The sequence below is a fragment of the Bombina bombina genome, chromosome 1 (assembly GCF_027579735.1).
Source record: "Bombina bombina isolate aBomBom1 chromosome 1, aBomBom1.pri, whole genome shotgun sequence".
Lineage (NCBI taxonomy): Eukaryota > Metazoa > Chordata > Amphibia > Anura > Bombinatoridae > Bombina > Bombina bombina.
Window position 1 is genome coordinate 668704935 of NC_069499.1, and position 26267 is coordinate 668731201.

Here is a 26267-nt window from a genome sequence, read left to right on the forward strand (position 1 = left end):
GTCCTACTGGGGTTACCACTGTTACCAGGTAACTGCTCTGGTGGTGGGGATTGTTTCTGGGTAGGGCTGACTGTAAGTGCATGCAGCAGAAAGCTGGAGCGGCAAGCACGTGAGGATTTGAGCATCTGTGCAGCTGCATACACTGCTCTCTTCAGTCTTGAGGCTGTGTGACTCATCTCACACTGTATCCATGCAGCCTTGGACAGACAGCATCCAGTCTGCTGGTCCCCTTAGCCCTGCTCTTTCTACTGTGGCCCTAAGATCAACTAACTGAAGTTTTTTAGGGGAACAGTGCTTTGTAGAAATGTGTCAGTGGGAAGAATAAGTGAGTGCACTTACACCCCTCCCCATGCAGCATTGTCTAGTGCAAGGTGAGAGGGAACTTGTTCCTAGCAAAGAAGTGACATGTGCTGCTGTGGCTGATGTATAGTGTCATGCTGATACTTCACACATTAATGTAAGGTTTATTTTTATAGTTTTTGTTTTCTCTCTGTCTCAGATTTTACAGCTTCCCATAGTAGTTCTGCTGTTCCAGTCAGCAAACTTATACTGCACCTCCATGCTTCCTCCTCAGTCTTTACCTTGCTTTGCTCCTGTTGGCTGCCCTAAATCTATTTAACCAGCTAACCTCACACCAGAATCACATTCAAAAGAATATTAAATGAATCCACAGTGGAGGAATTTATATATTTATTTACTTATTAGTACTGCTTAGGTCCAGTTTCACATATTGCAATTTATTTCATTTTTTTAAATGATTAGCTCAGCAGTGGATAATCCACTGCTGGGCTAATAATTAAAAAAAATTGATTTAGTTGTTTTTTGGGATGTTGGGGTGTAGAGCGAAATTGCATGGGGGGGGCCCAAGAAAATTTTCGCCCAGGGTCCAGTCAATATTAAAGATGGCCCTGAATAGCATACACTTATACATGCAGATACACACACACTTATACATACAGATACACACACACACTACATCATATATGGGTATCTGTAATTCATTGTATGGGGTCCTGGGGTTGGCAAGCACATTAGCTGGCAGTCTGAGGCTGCCACTGTTCGTTACCCTGGTGTTAGCACTGCTCATCATATAAAACTGAAGGCATGCTAGTATTATCACCAGGGGTTAGACATCATCACTACCAGAGGTTAGAGGTCACCATTACCTGAGGTCAGAGGGTTTACAGACTTCTTACTCCTGCTTAACCCACACACCATTCGTTTTCCACAGGGAATCTAACAGGTATCCAACCCTGGGAGAGAAAAACCATCTGCTTCTGAGTATGGGTTCAATAGAATTTAAAAAAAAATATTTTATTTTTAAAAATGCATGGAGCAATGCGGAACAGATGGCTAGCATCCCAGGACAGACCCTTAAAATTGGGACTGTCCCGCGAAAATTGGGACAGTTGGGGGGTATGTTAACTTTATACATTATCTATAAAGCACAGTGAATTGTGTTAGAGGGATATTCAAAAACAGGGACAATAATAGGGTTAAGATGAAAGAGGGAAGCCATGATGTACAGAAATCCTTTTTGAAACAAATTAATCTAATAAGCTTTTCTAAATATGACTGGATATCTCTAGATAAACTCAAAAGATTGAGAGATTATATATAATAAGTAATAGATGATAGACTTCAGAGTAATCATAGATTGATTTTATTTAAAACTTACATAGTGGTTTTTGCTACTCCTAATATATCTGTACAATTGTGCGGCATCATGGGCTGGTGTGTTCATGGCGTTCTTACGCATTTTCAAAAATGACAGATACATTTCAGTAGTACGTAATGTGTAACTATACCTTCTGCTGGGTTAATAAAAGTACTAAAAATTATTTAGTAAAATACTGTATTAAGTAAAAAACAAACTAAAAGACAATATCAAAAATGCAGCTCATACATTTCAATATTTTCACATGTACAAAATAACTGAACCAACACTACCTCTTAAAGACCATGTTCTAGTGGTTGGGAAAAATACAAATCATTATTCACAAAAGTTGCATTTACATTTTATATATAAATCTTACAATAAATGGGATGAAGCCTTCTCAAAAATATAGTAATTGGTTTTATTGTTCAACGGTGATCTTTAATTTGGGGGAAGCTAGTCTAATAAGTAATGCAATGTAGAATTGTCATACAAAATAGGTCACTTGCAGATTCTAAATCAATATAAATATAGGTTATGGCAAGTAAGTAAAGTGACGGAAAAAAACTCATCCACCATGATATATCATAATTAATTGTGGTGTACGTCTAAATGAATTAGGTGTGCATTAGCAGTAGTTCCAGCTGAACACAATATTCTGGTAAAGGCTACACAGAAATACAGCGAAAACAAACAATCTTACATGTGTGTGCATACTGTATGTGTGTGTGTATATATATATATAAAAAAGCTTAGTCAGTTAACACAATAGTAACTCAGCATACTCCTTTTATCATTTAATCCTGTGGCATTTCGGTGATATTTTCCCTTTCTCAGACAAAATACAATGTGTAAATTGTGCATTGTGCATGGAATATTTAACGCACAATTTGCAAGCAGTATTTTGACTGAGGATGGGGAAATATTATCCGCAAAACATTACAAGAATAACATAAATAATAATATAAGGAAAGTTCTGAGTTATTATTGTGTTGATTGACTGTATTATATTTACTCTTCCATCCTTAATGGCACACTGATGTGTCGAGTGCACCTTTGCAAGGTTTATATATATATATATATATATATATATATATATATATATATATATATATATATATAAAGTGTATATATGTTTATTCAGGATATATAATAATTGTGAAGCATACATATATTATATATGCGTGTGTATTTAAAAATGTATAAATATCTTATATTTTTTCTATATAGTATAAAAAATATTAATAGCCTGTGGATAGTGAGGGAGCAGGGGGGGGGGGTTACTAAAGTGGTACCACAAGTAATACAGCAGTGATACAGTTTATTGTAGTAGAATAAGCTCTGATGATGAAAAATATATGGCAGTACTCTAATAAGTAACAAAAAGAATAAAGTTTGTTGCAGTCTATTTTTGCTATTCACATTGAATGTGCTAATGTGATGTATGTTCCACTGATCCCACATTTTATAAATTTGTGAGTAACAGATATCTAAGCATATTCAATAAGGCAGTACAGCAGGTTTGTCACGTTTATATATTTTAACAGGCATTTTGTGCTGGGTTCATCTGTGTAACTTGGGTTCATCAGTGTCTGCAAGAGTACGAGCATGGCAATGTGTGACTATCACAGTGTCTATGTTACAGTGAGGGAGATTTCTGCAGGTGCCACATACCCACCATATAACCTGCATTATTATAGAATGATAAGATTTCTAGAGAAGTATGCTTAGTTTAGGTTTTACATTTTTTAATTTTAATGGTGATTTTCAAATCATTAGACATTAGCACACGTTCTTATCTCTGAGATTTTACTATAATTTGTTTACTTGGAAAAGAGATACAAGGAAGGTAAAATAACTTCCTTTTAGGACCAAGGTTTATTTCCAAGCAGCAGCTCTCGTATGCATTGTATTGTGGTCTTCCCTGTTGAACAATTCCACTTTAGCCAGCTTTTCTTGATAAAGTCCAATTCTTTAGATACATTTTAAGCTATGGTGCCTGAATGAGTATTTGTTATCAGTTAAGTCCATTTATATCCCATTGACTGATAATGATAATACCTCAGTGCAAAGTCTCATTTGGTGTTTTGAGCAAATCCAACACTTTACCTTTTAAAATACAAAAGGCCTTTCTGAGGTAGCCATGAATAATGCACCATAATAAAATATTAATAAAGCATAGCACCATTTTTTACCTATTATATTCAGTTTAGAAAAATAGCCATTTCCTCCTTCATTGACACCTGTTGTGCTGGCCAGATGAAGTTACAGCATAGTTTTTTTGTTGTTTTTTGCTACTGAATATAAAGGTCTTGTCATTTTTTAAATCATTCAATTAGCTGTGGTTCTCATAATACAGCATACTGGCTATTCCTATAGAATTGCTGAGGTTGGAACCAATGAGAAAAGGTTTTTAATTAGGGCTGTACTATAAGTTCTTCATGCACACTTGGCAACGGCTTACACGTGTTCGCAGTTGCCCACTCTTCAGTGTTTCAGAAGGAGGAGAGCCACCAAACTGCTGCCTTTCATCCACGGTTGTCAACCAGAAGCTGTACTTGGTGGCATGATAATGGCAGGTTCCTCTGGCTCCATTGCATTCAATAAATGGAGTGGCACGGAAATCCTCAAGGCAAGAACCAGGTGAGACTAAGGACTGTCCACCACCTTCTGCGCCTGCAGCTGTGTGCTGGTAAAAATTGAGAAAATATTCATTTAAACTTCACTATTAGCAGTGATTCCTTCAGTCAATGTTTACTTTATACAAAAGATTCTGTAAATATTATAATATTCTACACTAAGTATTCCCTGAACTGAGTATCCAGTACGAGTAAAGCAGGTAGGGGAACAGAGTGTCTGTGATTGGATTCCCCATTCATCTTCATTTCTCTCCTCCTGGATCAGTTTAGTCATTGTAAGGGCTCAATACAATATTAGCAGTATATACTTACTGTTGCCATAATGTTAGGCTCTACTAAATGGCAGTGTAACATTTTATAATGCATGAACTATCTTAGATCTATATCCTATATTATAAAAGACAAGTGTTTGTCTGAAGCCGTCATGCGCAGTTCAGACAAACACTTGGCCTTAGACAGCAGCTGATCGCACGCGCACCCACCCGACTTCGCACGCGCCACCCCCTGCAGATGAAACCAGCAGCGCGAGGACCGGGCAAAGAGCACAGCTGATCGCACGCGCACCCCTGCAGATGTAACCAGCAGCGCGAGGACCAGCAAGTGAAGGCGGAGAGAGAGAGAGAGAGAGAGAGAAGAGAGAGAGAAGAGAGAGAGAAGAGAGAGAGAAGAGAGAGAGAGAGAGAGAGAGAGAGAGAGAGAGATATAGAGGTATATTCTACTGTCAGTTGCAAGGTACTCAATGCACCTGACAGATTAAACCTTAAAACATAATGTGACAGGTTCTGTTGGTAGACACCATTCACAGAATACATTCTAGTAGGTGATTTAATACTTAACTTGTTCTACTGCCAAACTTAAAGGCACATTCTCATGTCAGACTGCACACACAGCACCACCATTTTACTTATTCTACACAAGATACACCAGAGCACACATAATGTCCCTCAAAACAAGATCTGTGTTCTAGTGTAAGAATGAACATGTGATAAATGTCAAAATCTGTCTTTGAATATTGTCAAAAATAATGTTCATCTATTTGAACTGCAGAGGTGAAGCTTTATAGCACAAATAATTGTTTAGGCTGAGATCAGCAACAAAGTATTTACCATAAGGAAAGAGTATCCGATCCAGAGACTCCTCCATCCTTCAGGGCACGGTGGTATAGTGTTATCTTGACTGTGTACAGCGACTGCCTGGGAGGGAGCTTCACACACTGAGCAGCGGCTGATGTAGTCTTTAATCTGTGTGCGGGCCACAGGCATCATTGGAATAGGGGCTGTAGTGGACAGCCAGTAGGATTTATCATTTCTGCTCGCATAGTAGCAAACTTCATTGATGTTGCAGTAAATAAACGGCATGGTGCTGAAGCGAGGTAAACATGATCCAGCAAGACCTAGGTAAAGAAAGCATGGAATGAGGCCTCAATAAACCTAGTGTTAAATTCATAGCCTACACTCTTTTTTTGTTACAAAATACTTTAACCAATATTTCTTCTAAATGTACTTTAATTTTAACCCCTTCACCACCAGGAATTTCAGAGAAAAACTTGTCCAAAGTAGCATTTGCTATCGCTCAGTTTAAACAGAAATAGTTCAAACTAACTATTTATTCATAGAATTAAGAAATTTTGTTAAATTACAAAAAAAAGTAAAACTGATTTGGTAGAACTGCCCAAATTCTCAAAACTGACCCCCAGAACTATATATATTTAAGGTAGACAACACAAACATTGATTTAGGCCCATTTTTGGTATATTTCATGCCACCATTTGGCCTCCAAATGAAAAGATTATATAAAAATAAAATAATTAACTTTTTCACACACTTTGGGTTTCTCACTGAAATTACTTACATACTGCTTGTGCAATCATGGCAAAGATGGTTGTAAACGCTTCTTTGGGATCTTTGTTCAGAAATAGCAGACATACATGGTTTACCTCCCGGCAGTGAATGGGGTTAATCAGTTAGCTGATAAGGGTAATATTTATTGTAGTGAAGGGATTACCCTCCCACCTGACACCTACCACCTCCCTGATCCCTACATGATCTCTCCCGAACAGCAACTCCCCACTCCCATTGGTCACTATCATCTACAGAAAAGTAAAAAATATATATAAAAACCTACACAAGACTGGATGCCAGAACCTAAGATAGAGATTAGAAGTGGGAGGGTCGCAGACGTGTTTGGGAGGGATCAGAGAGATGGAAGGGTGAGAAATAATTTAAACAATACAGTACCCAGTGTAGGGCCTTATTTTTATCTTATTTTCTTTAAATATTTTTTTTTCTGTAGTGTATGGATCCCTCCTCACCCTTACACCTCTCTGATCCCTCCCAAACAGGTGTGTAACGTTCCCACCTCCCACTTATAATCACTATATCAGGTACTTGCAGCCAGTGTTGTGTAAGTTTTTTTTTTTTTTAACTCATTTAATGGAACGCTAAATTGTCTCTGGTTAATTTTCTAAAAGTGCCCTCAAAAAAAAGGGCATTTTAGTTTTTTATTTTAAAAAAAGTAGCATATTTTTTAAATAAAAAACAACTGCACTATGCATGCGCTGGTATTACACAGTGGAGCGCAAATATCGCTTTCTTGAAATCGATATTTAGCGCTCCAAATGTAATCTGGTCCTTAGCTATTTACATTATTTTTGTAGTGTATGGAACCCCCATCATGCTCCCACCCTCCCTTCAAACTATCAAGTTTTATTTTTCAGAAGTGTAGGGACCCACATCCCTCTCCAACCATTTCTTCCCTTTTCTGTAGTGTAGGGACCCATTCCTCCCTCTCTCCTTACAACTCTCGCTTTTTCTCTAATGGGACCAGCCCCACATCCCTCCTTCCATCCCACACCACCAATATCAGCAATCGGACGTCATATGCTAAAGGAACAGTCTAGTCAAAATTCATGATTCAGATAGGGCATGCAATTTTAAACAACCTTCCAATTTACTTTTTTAATAAAATTTGATTTGTTCTCTTGAATTCTTTGTTGAAAGCTAAACCTAGGTATGCTCATTTGCTAATTTCTAAGTCCTTAACCCAATATTAAATATGAATATTTCAGATTTAATGCTATTCCCATAGCATAATATGTTCTATTTATTCATAAATACATATATACTTGACGTGTCTGCTGCCTTTGACACTGTTGACCATTCCCTTCTCCTACAGACTCTAAGCTCCCTTAGGTTCTATGACCATGCCCTCTCCTGGATCCACTCTTATCTCTCTAATAGGTCCTTTTCTGTCTCCTTTGGTGGCGACTCCTCCTCTTCATTGCCTCAGTCTGTTGGAGTACCTCAAGGCTCTGTTCTGAGTCCTCTACTCTTCTCTATTTATACTTCTTCACTGGGTAAACTTATCAGTAGATATGGCTTCAACTATCACCTCTATGCTGATGATACTCAGATCTACCTATCCACCCCTGCACTCTCTCCTTCTGTCCTTTCTCATGTCAGTGTCTGCTTATCTGGAATTTCTTCTTGGATGGCCTCTCACCACCTAAAAATCAACATGTCCAAGATTGAGCTCCTTCTAATTCCCCCCTCTATTTCTACCCCAGTTTATAACTTTTAAATCCCTGTTGGTGACACCACTATCTCCCCATCACCCCAAGTCTGCTGCCTAGGAGTTACACTTGACTCCAATCTGTCCTTCATACTCCACATCCAATTGCTCTCTTTATCCTGTCGCAACTACCTAAGCAATATCTCCAAAATTCGTCAGCTTCTGAGTGCTGAAACTACTTAATAGCTAATCCACTCCCTGGTAATTTCCAGACTTGACTACTGTAATAACCTACTACCTGGCCTTCCTCTCTCCCGCCTCTCCAATCCATCCTTAATGCCTCTGCTAGGCTAATCCACCTCTCCCGAGGCTCTGTATCTGCTGCATTTCTCTGTGAGTCCCTTCACTGGCTCCCCATTCACAGCAGAATTAAATTCAATATTCTTACCCTGACCTACAAAGCCCTAACCAATGCAGCCCCCCCTACCTGTCCTCACTCATCAACAAATATACTCCAGCCCGCCCCCTAAGATCCAACAATGACCTGCTCCTTGCATCTTCTACCATCACCTCCTCCCATGCTAGACTACAGGACTTCGCTCGTGCGGCACCAACCATCTGGAACACACTTCCTCGAGCTGTCAGACTTTGCCCTTACCTTTCCTCATTTAAACGCTCCCTACAGACTTTTTTGTTCAGGGAAGCCTATCTCCAAATCAGTAACAAATGAATTCCACTTGCCTAATAGCTGCCCTCATCTAACTCCACACTAACATCATTCCCACCTTTGCAGTCCCCACCTCCTGTTTCTCAACCTCCTACCCATCTAGATTGTAAATTCCGACGGGAACAGGGCCCTCAGTTCCACCTGTTTGTTAAACTTTGTCTGGTGTCTTTTATATTGTATTGTACTGTACTTTTATCTTAGTACCCATGGACAGCGCTGCAGAAGCTGTTGGCACTTTATAAATAAAGAATAATAATAATAATAATATTAATAATAATATATATAAATATATATATATATATATATATATATATATTTATATGATTTTATATAGGTATAGATATATACAGATATATAAATGAATATCTATTTAAAAGTACATATTCCCCTATGTGAAGAACATTGGAATGTAAAATATTTATATTAAATACAAAGGTAAAATATGAATATTGCATTTATATGCTTTCACATGTTTTCAGCTACTTGAATACTAAGGGGCCGATTTACCATCTGTTGGACAGATATGATACACTGCAGCGATCATGTCCGCCCGACATCGCTGAATGCCGACAGCATACACTGTCGACATTTAACTATGCTCAAGCAGTTCAGGTGAACTGCTTGTGCAATGCCGCCCCCTGCAGATTTGCGGCCAATCGGCCGCTAGCAGGGGTGTCAATTAACCCGATCGTATCTGATTGGGTTGATTGCTGTGTGCCGCTTAGAACAGGTGGACGAGTTAAGGAGCAGCAGTCTTAAGACCACTGCTTCTTAACTCCTGTTTCCGGCGAGCCTTAAGGCTCGCGCGGAAACAAGGGGAACAGGAGCCATTTGGCCCTTGTTAAATCGGCCCTTAAGGGTTCCAATGCACTTATATACTGTATATGTCTATATATGAATACATATGTATTTATGTGTATATATGTCTGTAAATACATATATACACATATAAATATATATATGTACACATATAAATACATATGTACACATATAAATACATATGTACACAAATATAAACATATATATATATATATATATATATATATATACATACACACATTTAGATAGATATATATATTTATGTATCTCTGTGTTAAAGCCCTTTTGCATATTTTTGAGCCCTTATAACTTTTTTTATGAGTGTAAATGTACCTTTGATGTTTTATTATCAACATTCTAGTTGAGCGTATCAATTATCCAGAGCTCTGAAGTCGAGCTATCCCGGTGCACGTTAACTTCAATTGTGCTAAAGCAAAAGCATTTACTTTCATCTTGCAATATGTGTGCAACTTCCAATGCGTACAAAGAGCTTCGATATACCCCTTTTACTTGTGCACAACAGTTAGTGCACTACTCATAAGGTTTACTATATGGCAGCACTTTTGCAACAATGCTTTTAACAATGTTATACATTGTGCAAACATTGCTGTCATTTAGTACTGAAAAGTGAATATACTTGTCTTTCAACAAAGTAAATGTGATAATAAAACTAAATTGAAAAAGTTTTTTTTTAAATTCATAGAAGCTTGTGAGGTTGCTTGTTGTGATGGTGAGATTATGTTCGAAATGTCATTGAGTATTACTTCACCTATTTTTTCCAGTGTTTTGTTAGTACATGATAATTAATTAAAATATTTGCATGTCTATTTTATTATGATAGTCTACTTGGATTGTACCAAAGGTGTCTCTGTGGTCTGTCTGTGTGGGGTTCCAGGGTGTACTTGGGGCGTGGTCAAAGGTTTTCGCATCCACCCAGCATGTGGAATTCACAAAGATTCTATTGCCTCTGGGAAGTATCTTGTCTCCTGGTCACGTCTCACTATTCCTAAGTTAAAAAGGTTGCCTCATCTTTATCTGATTTTTCTTTAACTGTTTTCAAATTCTATCTTTTGAATATTTAGGGGCCGAAAACAGGAGTTAAGAAGCAGCGGTCTTAAGACCGCTGGCTCCTTAACTCGTCCACTACCTCAGAGGCGGCGGACAGCAATCCGCCCAATCACATATAATCACATATGATCGGGTTGATTGACACCCCCTGCTAGATTGGCCGCGAATCTGCAGGGGGCGGCATTGCACAAGAAGTTCACCAGAACTGCTTGTGCAATGATAAATGCCGACAGTGTATGCTGTCAGCATTTATCGATGTGCGGCGGACATGATCGCTACAGCGGATCATGTCCGTCCGCACTTTCATAAATTGGCCCCATAGGGGTATATTTAACAATGTGCGAGCAGACATGATACAAACTAGCGTATCATGTCCGCAACACATCGATAAATACCGACAGCATACGCTGTCGGCATTTATCATTGCACCAGCAGTTGCAATGCTACCCCCTGCAGATTTGCAGCCAATCGGCCACTAGCAGGGGGTGTCAATAAACCAAATCGTATTCAACTGGGTTGATTTCTGTCCGCTGCCTCAGAGCAGTCGGGCAAATTATGGAGCAGTGGTCTTTAGATTAGCTTTCCGGCAAGCCATACAGAGCTTGATAAACTGACCCCCTAGAGTGGACTTTTTTATAGAGAGAGTTTTATTGTTTTATTTTTATTAGCTTGTTCTGTAAAGTTTCATAGGTTGTTTTTTTTTACAGTTATCCTTTTTAGTGAAACTTGTTCTATGAGCTGAGAACTGAACGTTTACAAGATAGAAGTTGTTCCACTTATTATAATAGAGCTTCACTTGCTCATAGCTGTAACAAGGGTGGTACAAATCTTTATGAGTTCTGTAATTTTAAGTTGCCCCCAGTCCCCCCCCCCCAAGATATTAGTTTTACAAATGAGTTTAATTGAATCTAAGCCAATGACACTAATTCATGGTAGAAAATAAATAAATACAGATATATAAAGCAGACTTAAGAATATAAATGAATACAACCCTGCTTGATAGAGTTTACAATCTACAGGTTATAACTGAGATACCCTGAATGGAAAGGATTCTCTCTCATCAATAGCATGAACAGGCTGAGATATTACTTACCTAAATCTTGGTTATGAGCTTTCTCTTGACCTTGCACATACAGCAAACTGTAGCCTTCCCATATTTTAGGCATTCCAAGTGGACATGGTGGTATTTGTTCTGACTGGCTGTGCTTCACCAGAGTGTAGCCAACACTCACACTCCGTCCTGGCATGCCGGGTAGACCTGCGGAACCTTGTCTCCCTGGGGAGCCTAAAGCCATAAATATGCATAGAAGTTAAAATAGAAGAACAAATAAATCCTCCATCAAAACAGAATCAATTATTGTAACTTACAAAAAAGTGCAGATATATTATTTATTATCATAAAACTTTTAGAAATAATAACAATGTAAATAAAATTCATAAGCTGCATACCCAGAAATATTAGTAGTCATGAACAGGTGGCTGGCTTCCTGTCAGCGTGCAGGTATGAGCAGCTAAACCACATAATTTATAAGTAGAAGTGTAAGGATAAATAAAGGGACACTAGACTGCAGTTGTAAACCCCTTAGAATATATGTTACCACTTGTGAACAATATTGTCAAATATACTTATGTTTAAAAAAAATAATGAAAGCCAGTATTTTAGATAAATACCTTTTTTTTAGCAACTTTTGCTTAAGGAAAAAAATGTATTCCTGCACTGCCTAGGTAAGCCCAATAAAGTAGGGATTCATTTCACAGATTAACTGTGTGCGGATTCCCAATCATGCACTAGCATTCAGCTTCAAATTCATCTGTATCTGTAGGATTGTGTGCTCTTTAGGTGGGTCATAGTTTTTGCTTCAACAAGCAAAAACATTCACCTAGATTACGAGTCTTGCGTTAGGGTTAAAAAGCAGCATTGAGAGGTCGGCGATGTCTGGGGTGGCAGATTAGGGGTTAATAAGTGTAAGATTTGGGGTGTTTAGACTCGGGGTTGGTGTTAGGTGTAGACATAACTTTTATTTCCCCATAGGAATCAATGGGGCTGCGTTAGGAGCTGAACTAAGGTGTAAGGTTTTTTTTCAGCTGGCTCTCCCCTATGGATTCCTATGGGGAAATCGTGCAAGAGCACGTTTAGCTAGCTCACCGCTAACGTAAACAGCGCTGGTATTAGAGTGAGATGTGGAGCTAAATTTTGTTCTTCGCTCACTTTTTTGCGGTTAACGCCGGGTTTGTAAAAACCTGTAATACCAGCACTGTCTGTAAGTGAGCGGTTAGCATAAACTGCTCGTTAGCACCGCATTGCCTCTAACGCAAAACTCGTAATCTAGGCGTATGTTTTTAAATAGCTAATATTGTGTATACCACGGGGTTTAGTCTTGGGTACTATTTTAGGGCACTGTCAGAAATAAAGTTACAATAGCTCACAACAATGGCCTGTGAACCTTTAAAAATAATGTGCCATGTAAGTATAAGCATATGAATGCACATATATAAATTTATATTTAGTTATAGAGTAGAAATCACCTTAAGGAAAGCTAACATAAAAGTATTTTAGCTTTCTCCTACTTCACATACGTGAACCACAATTCCTGTTCATACCATATCCAAATTGACAGTAATTGTGATTGGTTATCATGGGTTTTTTTGTTTGACAAAAAGATGCATTATTCATTGTCTCAGCACATTTAATGCAGTTTCCAATCTGTATAGTATAACAATAAACAATAATTAGAACAGTAATAGTTATACATTTCTAATTTATCCAGTTTACCTTCAAGTCCTGGAGGACCAGGAATGCCAGGAATACCAGGATCCCCAATAATGCCCGGAGAACCAGGTGACCCATTTTTACCCATTTGCCCAGGTCTTCCAGGGAAACCTTTCCCACCTACAAGTAAAAGCACATTTTGCAACTATAAAAAATGCTGATATTTCAAAAGGGTGATTGTTTTCATCTACAATTGTTAGGTTCATTTGGGAACACCAAAACCCCACAATTCCTACTGGTGGTTTAGGCAAACATAATATTTAACATTATAGAAATTGGAATATAAGGCAAAAAACCCATGTTATAGTAAAATATCATTATAACAATACTAGCATACACGGGATAGAGAGGTGAATGTATAAGGTTTTGCTAATCTCTACTCAGTGCAGTAACAGTTTTCATTAGCATTAATTGTAATTGTACCCTCTCAACACACAAAAATCTTGATTTCTATATAAAACTATTCTAGAGTATCCTAAACCAGGAAACCTCAAAATAAGTTCTATTAAATATTGTGAGGAAGAAACTCCTCCCCATTATATTAGAACAATATTATTTCTATTAACGAGATATTCTGGTTAACATGCTAGAGCTATAAATCCCCTCTTGTCAATCTTGAATCTTATGTTGTTGGGTTTTTTTTTTTTGGGGGGGGGGGGGTTCTCACAGTTTTTGTATTGTAGCTGGGGTTTTTTATGCCCCTAGAATGTTCTGCCAACTTTCATAATAATATTTTGGATATTTACTATTAGGCATAACCAAATTATTGCAAATTCACTGTCACCACATGAGTCTGTAAGTACTCAGAAATAGTAAGTTCTTCAGGCAAGGGGATCTCCTTACCCAAAGTACTCAGTTTGTGTCCCTAGAATGTCCTGTTAACTTTCATAATAAGATTTTGGATATTTACTATAGAGCACAACCAAATTATTGCAAATTCACTGTCACCACATGAGTCTGTAAGTACACATAAATAGTAAGTTCTTCAGGCAAGGGGATCTCCTTACCCAAATGACTCAGTTTGTGTCTTTCTATGTTAAAATGCACATATATTATTTGTACTTGTACTGCTACAAGTGTAAATTGTTGATTACATAAACAGCACAATTAAAAAAAGATAAGAAATTGTAATTATACCATCAGAGTTACCTTTTGTTTGAATACAATTTGTCTATTAAGAAAACTCTGACAGTAAAGGAAGTTTCCACTTCACTTGAACAACCAATACAAACTTTGAGCAAGAGTTGTGGTTTTGTTGAATTATATTAGGTTTAATTTATGCAGAGTGAATTTCAGCAACTGTAAGGTTCAAACGTTCTCTTTCTTACCGATTGGCCCAGGTGATCCCTGAAATCCAGATTCTCCAGACCCACCAGGGAATCCATCAAGTCCAGGCAAGCCTGGAAATCCAAGGGCAACCTGGGAATCATCATCATCATCAAATGGAGGCAGACCTGGAAGTCCAATGGGACCTGGGAAACCTATGTAAGAAAACACGAATCATAATTGCAGAGTATATTCGTTTATGCATTTTGTGATTGGCTGATGGCTGTCAAATGACACAGTGGGAGAGAAAAGTGGATTCACTTTGAAGTTTGCCAGAAATTATTCTACTGCTCATTTCAAATTCAAAGTAACTGCTATTGTATTGTCTTCTTATGTATTTGGCAATTGAAATTCTACTGCATTCAGCGGCCCTTTAATGTCACATGTTGCGTTTAGAATGCCATCTTGTGTTTCTATTCCTTTACTTACCCATCATCCTTTTACCATGCCTCAGTTTTCTGTTTTGCTTCAGTTTCTGATTGTCTCTTTATCCCTTTACACTATGTTTTGTCATTCCTTCCAGCATCAACTCATAATTCAAATCTACTTTCTCCTTTTAGCTCTCCTCTTTCAATCATGTCCATACTCTATTGTTTTCTACACAGTTAATTCTATCCCCCACCCCTTGATTCCTCATCTTTCAGTGACATTTAAAACATGTATGACAACTGCAGAAAAAGCAATGAGATGTTAATTAATGGGTGATTTTCCCTCAATTTAATGGCGGAAGCTGCTTTTTAGATCAATATGTTATGCAGCTTTAAACAGCTACTATTTAATAATCTAGAAAGTACTAAATATTATAATAAGAACATGACATTAGTAAATATAGATAATTGCACACTGTCCTCTACTCATAAACACATTAGTAAATTTGAGTAAATGCACACTGTCCTCTTCTCATAAAGATAAATCCAGTAGTGGTTAAGAGATGATAAGGAGAAAGTTGATATACATGTATATATGATAAACACTCACTTACTACATTAAAGCCAACAAACATACGGCCAGATTACGAGTTTTGCATTATGAGTGGCTCGGGAATAACTTGCAAGCTATTTCCACCGCTCACCTTTAATAGCGCTGCTATTACAGGTTTGCAAAAACCCGGCGTTAGCAATATGGCAGCGTTGAGCTCCATACCGCACTCAAATACCAGCGCTGCTTTGAGCTGGTTTTACGTGCTCGTGCACGATTTCCCCATCAATGGGGAGAGCCGGCTAAAAAAAAGCCTAACACCTGCAATAAAGGAGTGTAAAGCTCCGTAACACAGCCCCATTGATTCCTATGGGGAAAGAAAATTTATGTTTACACCCTAACATAAACCCAGAGTCTAAACACCCCTAATCTTCTGCCTCCGACATCGACGACACCTACATTACACTTATTAATCCCTAATCTGCCACCCCCGACATCGCCGCCACCTACCTACACTTATTAACCCCTAATCTTCCGCCTCCAATGTCGCCGCCACCTACATAAATTTAATAACCCCTAATCTGCCGCCCCCAATGTCGCCACCGCCACTATACTAAAGTTATTAACCCCTAAACCTCTGGCCTCCCACATAACTAAATAGCCAATAGAATGCGAGCTCAATCCTATTGGCTGATTGGATCAGTCAATAGGATTGAAGCTCAATCATATTGGCTGATTGCATCAGCCAATAGGATTTTTGAACCTTTAATTCCAGTTGGCTGATAGAATTCTATCAGCCAATCGGAATTAAAGGGACGACATCTTGGATGACGTCATTTAAAGGAGCCTTCAGTGTACAGCTGGGACCGTATGAAGTGGATGCTCCGTGCCGGATGTATTGAAGATGGAGGATGAAGATAAAGGATGCTGTCTGGATGAAGACTTCTGCCCGCCTGGAGGACAACTTCTTGTCACTTGGATGAAGACTTCTTTGAGGACTTCTTGCCGCTTCGATGAGGACTTCTGCCCGCTTGGATGGATGTCCAGTCTTCAAAAACTGTAAGTGGATCTTCGGGGGTTAGTGTTAGGTTTTTTTAAGGGTTTCTTGGGTGGGTTTTATTTTTAGCTTAGGGAACTTTGGGCCAAGAAAAAAAGCAACATGCCCTTTTAAGGGCAATGCCTATCCAAATGCCCTTTTCATGGCAATGGGGAACTTAGTTTTTTTAAGTAGGTTTTTTGGGGGGTTGGTTGTGTGTTTTTTTACAGGTAAAAGAGCTGATTTCTTTGGGGCAATGCCCTGCAAAAGGCCCTTTTAAGGGCTATTGGCAGTTTAGTTTAGGCTAGGGTTTTTTTTTGGGGGGGGGGGGCTTTTTTATTTTGATAGGGCTATTAGATTAGGTGTAATTAGTTTAACTATTTGATCATTTCTTTTTTATTTTTTGTAATTTAGTGGGGGGGTTTGTAATTTAGTTAATTGTATTTAATTAATGTAATTTATTTAATTGTAGTGTAATGTTAGGTGTTAGTGTAAGACATGTTAGGTTTTATTTTACAGGTAACTTTGTATTTATTTTAACTATTGACTATTTACTAACTAGTCTACCTAGTTAAAATAAATACAAACTTAGCTGTGAAATAAAAATGAAACATAAGCTAGCTACAATGTAACTATTAGTTATATTGTAGCTAGCTTAGGGTTTATTTTACAGGTAAGTATTTAGTTTAAAATAGGAATTATTTAGTTAATGATAGTAATTTTTATTTAGATTTATTTTAATTATATTAAAGTTAGGGTGTTAGGGTTAGAGTTAGGGTTAGCTTTAGGGGTTAATAACTTTAGTATAGTGGCGGCGGTGACGTTGGGGCGGCAGATTAGGGGTTAATAATATTTAACTAGTGTTTACGATGCGGGAGTGTGGCGGTTTAGGGTTTAATATGTTTATTATAGTGGCGACGATGTCTGGAGCGGTAGATTAGGGGTTAATATTTTTATTTTAGTGTTTGCGATGCGGGCGGGCCTTGGTTTGGGGGTTAATAGGTAGTTTATGGATGTTAGTGTACTTTTTAACACTTTAGTTATGAGTTTATGGTACAGATTTGTAACGTAAAACTCATAACTACTGACTTTAGATGGCGGTACGAATCTTGATGGTATAGGGTGTACCGCTCACTTTTTGACCTCCCAGGCAAAACTCGTAATACTGGCGCTATGGAAGTCCCATTGAAAATGTTTTGAAAGTTGCGGTAGTTACGTTGCGTTACGGCCAAAAAGGTATGCGGTACACCTATACCTACAAGACCTGTAATACCAGCTGTAATACCAGCGGTAGTGAAAAATAGCCATAACGCTGCTTTTTCACTCATAACGCACAACTCGTAATCTAGCCGATAAATTGTAGAGTGTTATGTACAAGTTGCAGTTTTGTTTGAAACTAGCGACAAGTTCATATAAAAAATTATCTGTTATTGTGAAGAACCTTGGAAAATATGTACCTGGGTTTCCCTTTTCACCCTTTGGTCCAGGGAAGCCAGAATCTCCTACAGGACCTTCTTTTCCTGGACTCCCCATAAAGCCTGGATCACCTCTCAATCCTAAATTACAAAATAACATGCAGAGAATACTTTGGTTAGACATAATTTGCACAGAAAGAGCAAATTAATAAATTAGTTGCCAGGAATTTTATTGTCATATTCATTTTAGCAGTAATGCTTCCTAAGTCATTAAATATTATTGTTCTTTTTCTGTGATTAAAGCAATCCTTCTCATGGATATTGTAACATTTTGCAAGTAGCACTGTTGATTAAACAATTTTATGCTTCATTTCTCTAAAAGGCACATCAACTAAATGATTAGCAGTAAAAATAATTTACTGTATAAATGATCAGAACATGTAATAAATATTCACCTTTTAGTCCTGGAGCTCCCGGGCTTCCTGGGAATCCAGGCATTCCTGAGTCTCCTTTCGGTCCAGGTCTGCCAGGAGAACCAGGGAATCCAGAGTTACCTGTATCCCCTTGATTTGAGGCAGGACCAGGTGGACCTCGAGGACCAGGAGGGCCAGGGAGGCCTAAGAACAAAAAAATATTTTAGTGGTGCACCAGAACACAGTATAAGCAACCAATAGACTGTGGGCTACCTTGTCAGGCTACTCCTTTTGGAAGTAACAGATTGTTTTAATGGTGGCAGATATTTAAATCAGTATAGTAAATCAAACAAGATCATGGATACTGTATGTTTGTGTGTGTAAATATAAATATATATATTTCTGTGTGTACACATACATACATACATGCCTACATGCTGCACAGGAATACAATTAATTGTTGCACTACTTTGTCTACTAATTAAATATAAAATTTCCTACCTGATTCACCATCCCTTCCAGCAGGTCCAGGGTCACCAGGTCTCCCAGGGATGGAAGAGGGAAAAGAGATGCCAGGTGGTCCTGGAAGACCAGGAAGACCAACAGCACCAGGTCCACCTGAAAAATAAAATAAAACACGTTTTTGACTGTGAGGTAAAATATCTTCCTTTTTTACATAGAGATGCTCAGGTGATATTTTCCTGTCAGCTTTTTACAGTTATACTGCATCAGTTTCAAGTGATTTAGCATATGAGTATTATGTCCCTTTAAATATGTTAAATAAATGTATTTTCCTTCTCTCATTTTGGCAGTAACATGAAATGACTGCCCTCGAGAAAAGTACATAGTCAGTCATTTTAAACTTTAGAAAGATACACCTGAACACCTGCTTGTTAATGCAAATAACTAATCTAAGCCAATCATGTGGCAGTAATTCAATACATAAAAGCATGCAGACATAGGACTCCATTTACCAAGCATCTATTGCTGCTTTGGAGGCTTATCGTCTTAAGACCACTGCTCCTTAACCTGTACGCCACCTAAAAGTTGGCAGATTAAAATCTTCCCGATCCGATCAGGATGATTGACAGTCCCTGCTAGCGGGCGATTGGCCACCAGCAAGCAGGGGGCTGCATTGCACAAGCATTCTTTGTGAAATGCTTGTGTAATATTAAATGTGGAGTATGCTGTCGGCTTGCAGTGATGTCTGGCGGACATGATTCGCTGTATGAAATAATGGCCACTCCAACACATACTAAATGGAGTCCATAGTCAAGAGAGCAAATTTATGACATTTTTTTGGTAGCGTTGAATTACTCTCACTCTTCCTTTTTTTCTTTTTTTAAAAAAAAGTAAGGTGAAAGGTAACTGAAAAAATATTACTCCTCCAATGATATGTAGAAGAGAATCTCTGAATGCACATCAATTCCACTCCGGTCAGCTAAGAATCAGGAAAGCAGCCAGTAAAAGATTGGAATAATGTCATTTGGTCAGGAAAAACTTCATTTTTGCTGTGACAGCCAGATGTTACCTATAGAATGTGTTGCAAACAATATGAATCCATGGATCCATCTTAGTTTGTGTCAATGGTTCAGGATGGTGGTGATTATATAATGGTGTGCGGAAAAGTTTCTTGGAACACTGGTTCCACAAAAAAGACAATGAATTCAGTGTAAAGGGGGGAGGGTCAGTTAGAACACAATAGAATAGCGAGATCAGTCTGTGAATCTGTCAGTCCTCAAGGAAGAGATGACTTAAGAAATGTCACATTAGAAAGTATTGTGGAAAGCACACCAAGTAGCAGCAGAAAGCACATGAAAATTAAATGTATGACAACAAATGCAAGAAGCATGAAAGGTAAAATGGGGGAGCTGACGCTCTTAGTTGCAGAAGAGGACTATGATGTTATCAGTATAACTGAAACTTGGTGGGATGATTCACATGACTGGGCAGTTAACTTAAAGGGGTATAATTTATTTAGGAGGGACAGGAATAATAAAAGAGGTGGCGGAATCTGCATGTATAGTAAACCTAACCTTAAACCTACAATAAGGGAAGATATTTATGATACAAGTGACAATGTAGAGACCCTGTGGGTTGAAATAAAGAGTGGGGGGAAAAATCCTAAAAAAATATTACAAGGAACATGCTACAAGCCCCCTAACATTAGTGACCTGGAGGAAACTCAACTACTAATGCAAATAGGTAAGGCTGCTAATAACAGTGCTGTAATTATGGGAGATTTTAACTACCCTGATATAAACTGGGCCAATGAAACTAGTAATTCAGCTAAGAGGGATAGATTTTTAAATGTTCTCAGGGATAACTTCTTGTCACAATTAATAGAGGAGCCAACTAGGAGTAAAGCTATATTGGATTTAGTGCTATCAAACAATACAGATATAATATCAAACATAGAAGTCAAAGAACATTTGGGTAAAAGTGATCATAACATGGTCACATTTGACATCTCTTTTCATATGAAGTGTCTTAAAGGTTTAACTAAGACTTTTAACTTCAAAAAAGCAAAACTCAACGATTTAAGGAAATCATTAAATAATATAAGTTGGGACAATGTATTCTCTAATAAAAATACAGAGGATAAATGGATAATATTTAAAACTTTGTTAAATAAATATACATATCAACAAATACCATATGGTTATAAAAATCAAAATAAAAAATCAAAGCCGTTGTGGATAAATAAAAATGTGTTAAGAGAAATTAGGAAAAAACGTAGGGCATTTAAATTATTCAAAGAAAACAGTACAGACTCAACATACAATATTTATAAGGAATGCAACAATGTATGCAAAAAAGCAATCAAATTAGCCAAAATTGAAAATGAAAAATTAATTGCAAAGGATTCTAAGCCTAAAAGGTTCTTTAAGTACATAAATAGCAAAAAATCTAAGAAGTATAGGTACATTAAAATGCGTGGGGGGTAGCATGATAAATAATGACAGGGAGAAGGCTGAGGTACTAAACCAGTTTTTTTCTTCAGTATACACAAGAGAGGAACCATTGGATGATACTTTGGAACAAAATAGAACATGCCAGTCCATACCATTAACTGGGTTATGTTTAGAGGATATCAGGAAAAAACTGGATAATATTAAGGTAAATAAAACTCCAGGCCCAGATGGAATACACCCAAGGGTGTTAAGGGAATTTAGCACTGTTATTGACAAACCTCTACTTTTAATTTTTCAAGGCTCATTATCCTCAGGCATGGTACCCCAGGGTTGGCGTAAAGCTGATGTGGTGCCATTCTTCAAAAAGGGAAGCAGGGATGATCCAATAGTGGGGAAGATATTTGAATGAATTATAAGGGATTATATTGATGAGCATATTCGTGTAAACAAGATTATGAGTTCAAATCAGCATGGTTTTAGGAGAAATAGATCATGTCAAACTAAACTAATTAGATTCTACGAGGAAGTAAGTAAAAATATAGATAAAGGGGAATCAGTTGATGTGATATACTTAGATTTGATTAGGCATTTGATACAGTGCCACATGAGAGATTAATGTACAAAATTAAGGGACTAGGAATAACTGAAAATGTTAGCTCATGGATAAATAACTGGATAAAAGATAGGGAGCAACGAGTAGTAGTAAATGGATCATACTCAGATTGGACAAAGGTAATCAGTGGAGTCCCCCAGGGATCAGTACTGGGCCCTGATCTTTTTAATATTTTTTATAAATGACTTGGAGCAAGGATTAAATAACGACATCTCTATTTTTGCAGATGATACTAAGTTAAGTAAGGTCATTAGGTCAGAGCAGGATGAACTTTCATTACAAAGGGATCTGCAAAAATTAGAAGTATGGGCAAGTAAATGGAAAATGAGATTTAATACGGAAAAATGCAAGGTTCTACATTTTGGAAGTAAAAATAAGCAGGCAACGTATTTTTTAAATGGGACAAGACTTAGCCAAACAGAGGAGGAAAGGGATTTGGGAGTAGTAATAGATAACAAGCTAAAGATGGGTGCACAATGCAGGGCAGCGGCTTCAAAAGTTAATAAGATACTAGCATGTATTAAAAGAGGCATTGATTCAAGCGAGAAAAGCATAATTCTGTCACTATATAAAGCCCTAGTAAGACCTCACCTTGAGTATGGAGTGCCGTTCTGGGGACCGATTGCAAAAAAAGATATTGCAGAACTAGAAAAAGTTTAGAGAAGGACCACAAAGCTAATAAGGGGATTGGAGAAATTAACCTATGAGGAGAGACTAGCCAAACTGGGTCTGTTTTCTTTAGAAAAAAGGCGCTTGAGAGGTGACATGATTACTTTATATAAATATATTCAAGGCCCATATTCAGATATGGCAGAAGCTCTGTTTATTCCAAGAAAATTGTTTCTGACAAGAGGTCACAATTTAAGGTTGGAGGAAAGGAGATTTAATCTCCTGCAACGGAAACGTTTTTTCACTGTAAGAGCAATAAAATTGTGGAACTCATTACCAAAGGAGGTAGTGAATGCCAATACCCTAGATACATTTAAAAATAGTCTGGATACATTTCTGTATATAAACAAAATTAATAGATATGATTGCTAGTATTAAATGGGTCACCTTTTAGTGGGGTTATTTAAGCTTAACTGGAGCTTTTTGTAAGTATTTTAGATTTATATAGGTTGAACTCGATGGACTTCAGTCTTTTTTCAACCTTATCTACTATGTTACTATGTTACTCCAATGGCCTCCAAAGCCACACGATATCAATCCATTACAGTGCCTTTGAGATATACCAATAAAATCCACTAAGAATTCAGGCAATCCTGGGGGCATAGGGGGGCTCCCCATACTATCCAGTATTTACTTTGTTAGATGGAGTCTTTTTAATGCGTCGGGTAGCATGTGCATTACCATTTTAAAGTAAAATGTGTTTGCATGAGCTCTAACCCAACACGAATTAAAGGGACATTAAACCCCAAAAAATTATTTCGTGATTCAGACAGAGAATACAATTTTTAAAAAGTTTTTTAAAAAGTTGTTTAAAATTGTATTCTCTATCTGAATCATGAAAGAAAAAATTTGGGTTTAATGTCCCTTTAAATATCCCTCCCACTTCCCCTATCCCCCAGTCATGCTTTGCCTTTCATCACTATAGGAAGTGGCAGAGAAGTGTCAGAAGATTTGCATAGTCCTGTAATGGGTATGTTCCCGTCAAGAAAGGACTGGAGTTTTAAGTAATCATGTCAACCTCTCAGTGAGAGTATTGATGAAAGTTAGGGTCTGTAAAAGCAGGGAAAGTTTTTCTGCGAACCCATCCAGACTGTCGGCTAACAGCTCCTGAGCAATCAGTGTTGATGAGTTTCACTGCTTGCTGTTACACACTCAAGTCCATGTCAGAAGCGTCACTGCAGGACTGTCACACTTGAGAGACTGTGCTTGTTCCACAGCATGGATCCTGGAGGGTAAGACCATTTTATATATACTCTTTTTCTATACAGGGTCACAGTGTGGCTCCTTTACACCTCAATAGGATCAAGGGTTAATATCTCCTTCAGGGAGATTATTTGAACAGCTAGGGGTAATTTATAACTGCTTTTTATAAATTGTGTGCTTTTGGCTTGGAACAAACAGGTTTCACTTTTGTTTTTGAGTGTTGCGCAGCTCATAATAGTTTAGCGCCTTTTTCATAGCAGGGCGTGACCCGGTGCGGTCTTTTCATTTCCTACGATCCTGCTGCAGACATCACTCCTAAGGAGAACGTTTTCACTGTTAGCTGTTGTCACGCTCGGCTGCTGGGAAGCTCTGCAGTCCTCTCTGTGTGCTTGATTGACAGGTGTCTGAGCCACCCCTTCCTGATGATGTCACAACCAGGCTTTTTATTCTAGGCTTCCTGTTTCTCCAGTGCCCGTTTGTTTGTTTAACTTTGTGGCTTCTGATAGGAATTCGCTGAGGAATCTCTCTAACTGCTGCTTTTCTGTTGCCAATCTCTTCAAGGATTTACTATGCTGGATTAACCTTCAACCTCCTGATTACCTGTCTCCAAACAATGCAAGTACTGTTTGTTTTGTGAAACTTTCAAACTTCCTGTTTACCTGATGCAAACCCTGCAAATTCTGACTACTCTGTGTACTGCCAAACTATTCAAATACTGTTGAATTCTGTGAAACCTTCAATCTGCATGTTTACCTGTTTCCAAACTCTGCAAATACAATTATTCAGTGTAAACCTTCAAACTGCTTGATATCCTGTTGCCAATCTCAACAAGTACTGATTAATCTGTGTTAACCTTCAAACTACCAGCTTACCTGTTGCTATCTCTGCAAGTTCTGACAACACAGTGTTAACCTTCAAACTACCTGATTACATGTTGTTAATTCTGCAAGTTCTGACTACACAGTGTTTACCCTCAAACTGCCTGATTACCTGTTGCATACTCTGCAAAGACTGTCTACACAGTGTTAACTGTCAAACTGCCTGATTACCTGTTGCATACTCTGCAAAGACTGTCTACTCAGTGTTAACCCTCAAACTGCCTGATTACCTGTTGCATACTCTGCAAAGACTGTCTACACAGTGTTAACTCTCAAACTGCCTGATTACCTGTTGCATACTCTGCTAAGACTGTCTACACAGTGTTAACCCTCAGACTGTCTGATAACAAATGACCTACTCCTGCATTATTAACTGTTTCCTGTTTTACCCTTCTTCTGTCTGAGTATAAGTGGACTATCCCTGCTCTCCTGATTCTGTGGAAGACATTTCCTGAAACCAGTTCCTTATTCAGAAGTCTATCTGGCTGATATCATGAATTACTTTGGCACAGGCTAACCCTGCTCCATATCGTGAGTACTTTGTTTTTTGGAGGTTGTCGTGGGGTCACGTCCTGGATTAAACTCAGAGTGCAAGGGTGTTGTTTAAGTTCGCCCTAGCATTTGGGTCTTCTTCTGGACATTTCCTAACCTGACAGTACAAACGGGCCATAATATGGACCCTGATGAGTTATCCAGGGCTGTGGCTCTACAAGGGCAACTTCTAGGAAATCATTCTGCTCATTTGCAATCTTTGGATTCCAAGCTTGACCAGATTACTGCTCTGCTACATAACCTCTCCGCTCCTTCTCAAGCGACGGTGACTCCTGCTGCCACTGCTACTAGCACCAATGCTGTCTTTAATCCACCTCAAACTGTTGGACAGAATATACCACGAATCCCACTTCCAGATAAATATGACGGTAATCCTGAAGAATGCTGTGGTTTCCTTAATCAGTGTCGTTTACACTTCAGAAACAATCCTCAAGTTTTTTCCAATTCTACTTCTAAAATCACCTTTATTATTTCCCTCTTGAAGGGTAAGGCTCTAGTCTGGGTGTCCCCTCTTTTAGAGAAGAATGATCCGTTACTACAGGATGTGGAATTATTTGTGTCCATTTTTTCTTCTGTTTTTGACAAGCCTGGGAGGTCTGCAGCTGCTGAGGCAGGATTGTTGGATCTGAGACAGGGATCCCTTTCGGTAGCTCAATATGCTATTGAATTCAGGACTTTAGCCGCAGAAACTGATTGGAACCATGGAGCCTTACGGGCAGCCTTTCGCAAAGGACTGATGAACTTGTATTTCAGGAACTCCCCGATTCATTGGAGGGTCTTATCAATTTATGTATTACTCTTGACGCCCGGCATTCTGTACGTCTTCAGGAGAGAGATAGGAATCGGAGATCCTTTGTTAAATCTTCTTTTCGTCCTCCTATTCAAACCTCAAGTCTTTCTAATAATAATTCCCAATCTCCTGAGTCTGTGGAACCCATGGAAGTAGGAGCTATTAAATTGTCAGAAGCTGAACGCCATAGAAGGCGTATTCTTGGGTTATGTCTGTATTGTGGTACCAAAGGACATTTACTGAAGGACTGTCCTATCCGGCCAGTAAAAGCCAAGGCTTAACTTTTGATAGAGGGACAGAGTTAAGCCAGAATCCCATGTCTTCCCTCAATTCTAAACTTTTTGTTCCT

The 26267-nt window shown here is 38.2% G+C and overlaps 1 protein-coding gene across 2 annotated transcripts in view; it reads right to left on the reverse strand.

The window, feature by feature from the left end:
• Positions 1–1647: 1647 nt before the first annotated feature.
• Positions 1648–26267, reverse strand: part of COL4A6 (collagen type IV alpha 6 chain) — a 377060-nt gene continuing 352440 nt past the window's right edge. For both annotated transcript variants that reach the window (XM_053699142.1, XM_053699141.1), the window contains 8 exons: positions 18800–18916; positions 18341–18502; positions 17928–18026; positions 14519–14671; positions 13194–13310; positions 11514–11705; positions 5403–5689; positions 1648–4346 (listed from right to left, as the gene is read on the reverse strand). In XM_053699142.1, the coding sequence (XP_053555117.1) occupies positions 4086–4346; positions 5403–5689; positions 11514–11705; positions 13194–13310; positions 14519–14671; positions 17928–18026; positions 18341–18502; positions 18800–18916 (1388 nt within the window). In that variant the 3' untranslated portion in view covers positions 1648–4085. The remainder of the gene's footprint in view (positions 4347–5402; positions 5690–11513; positions 11706–13193; positions 13311–14518; positions 14672–17927; positions 18027–18340; positions 18503–18799; positions 18917–26267) is intronic.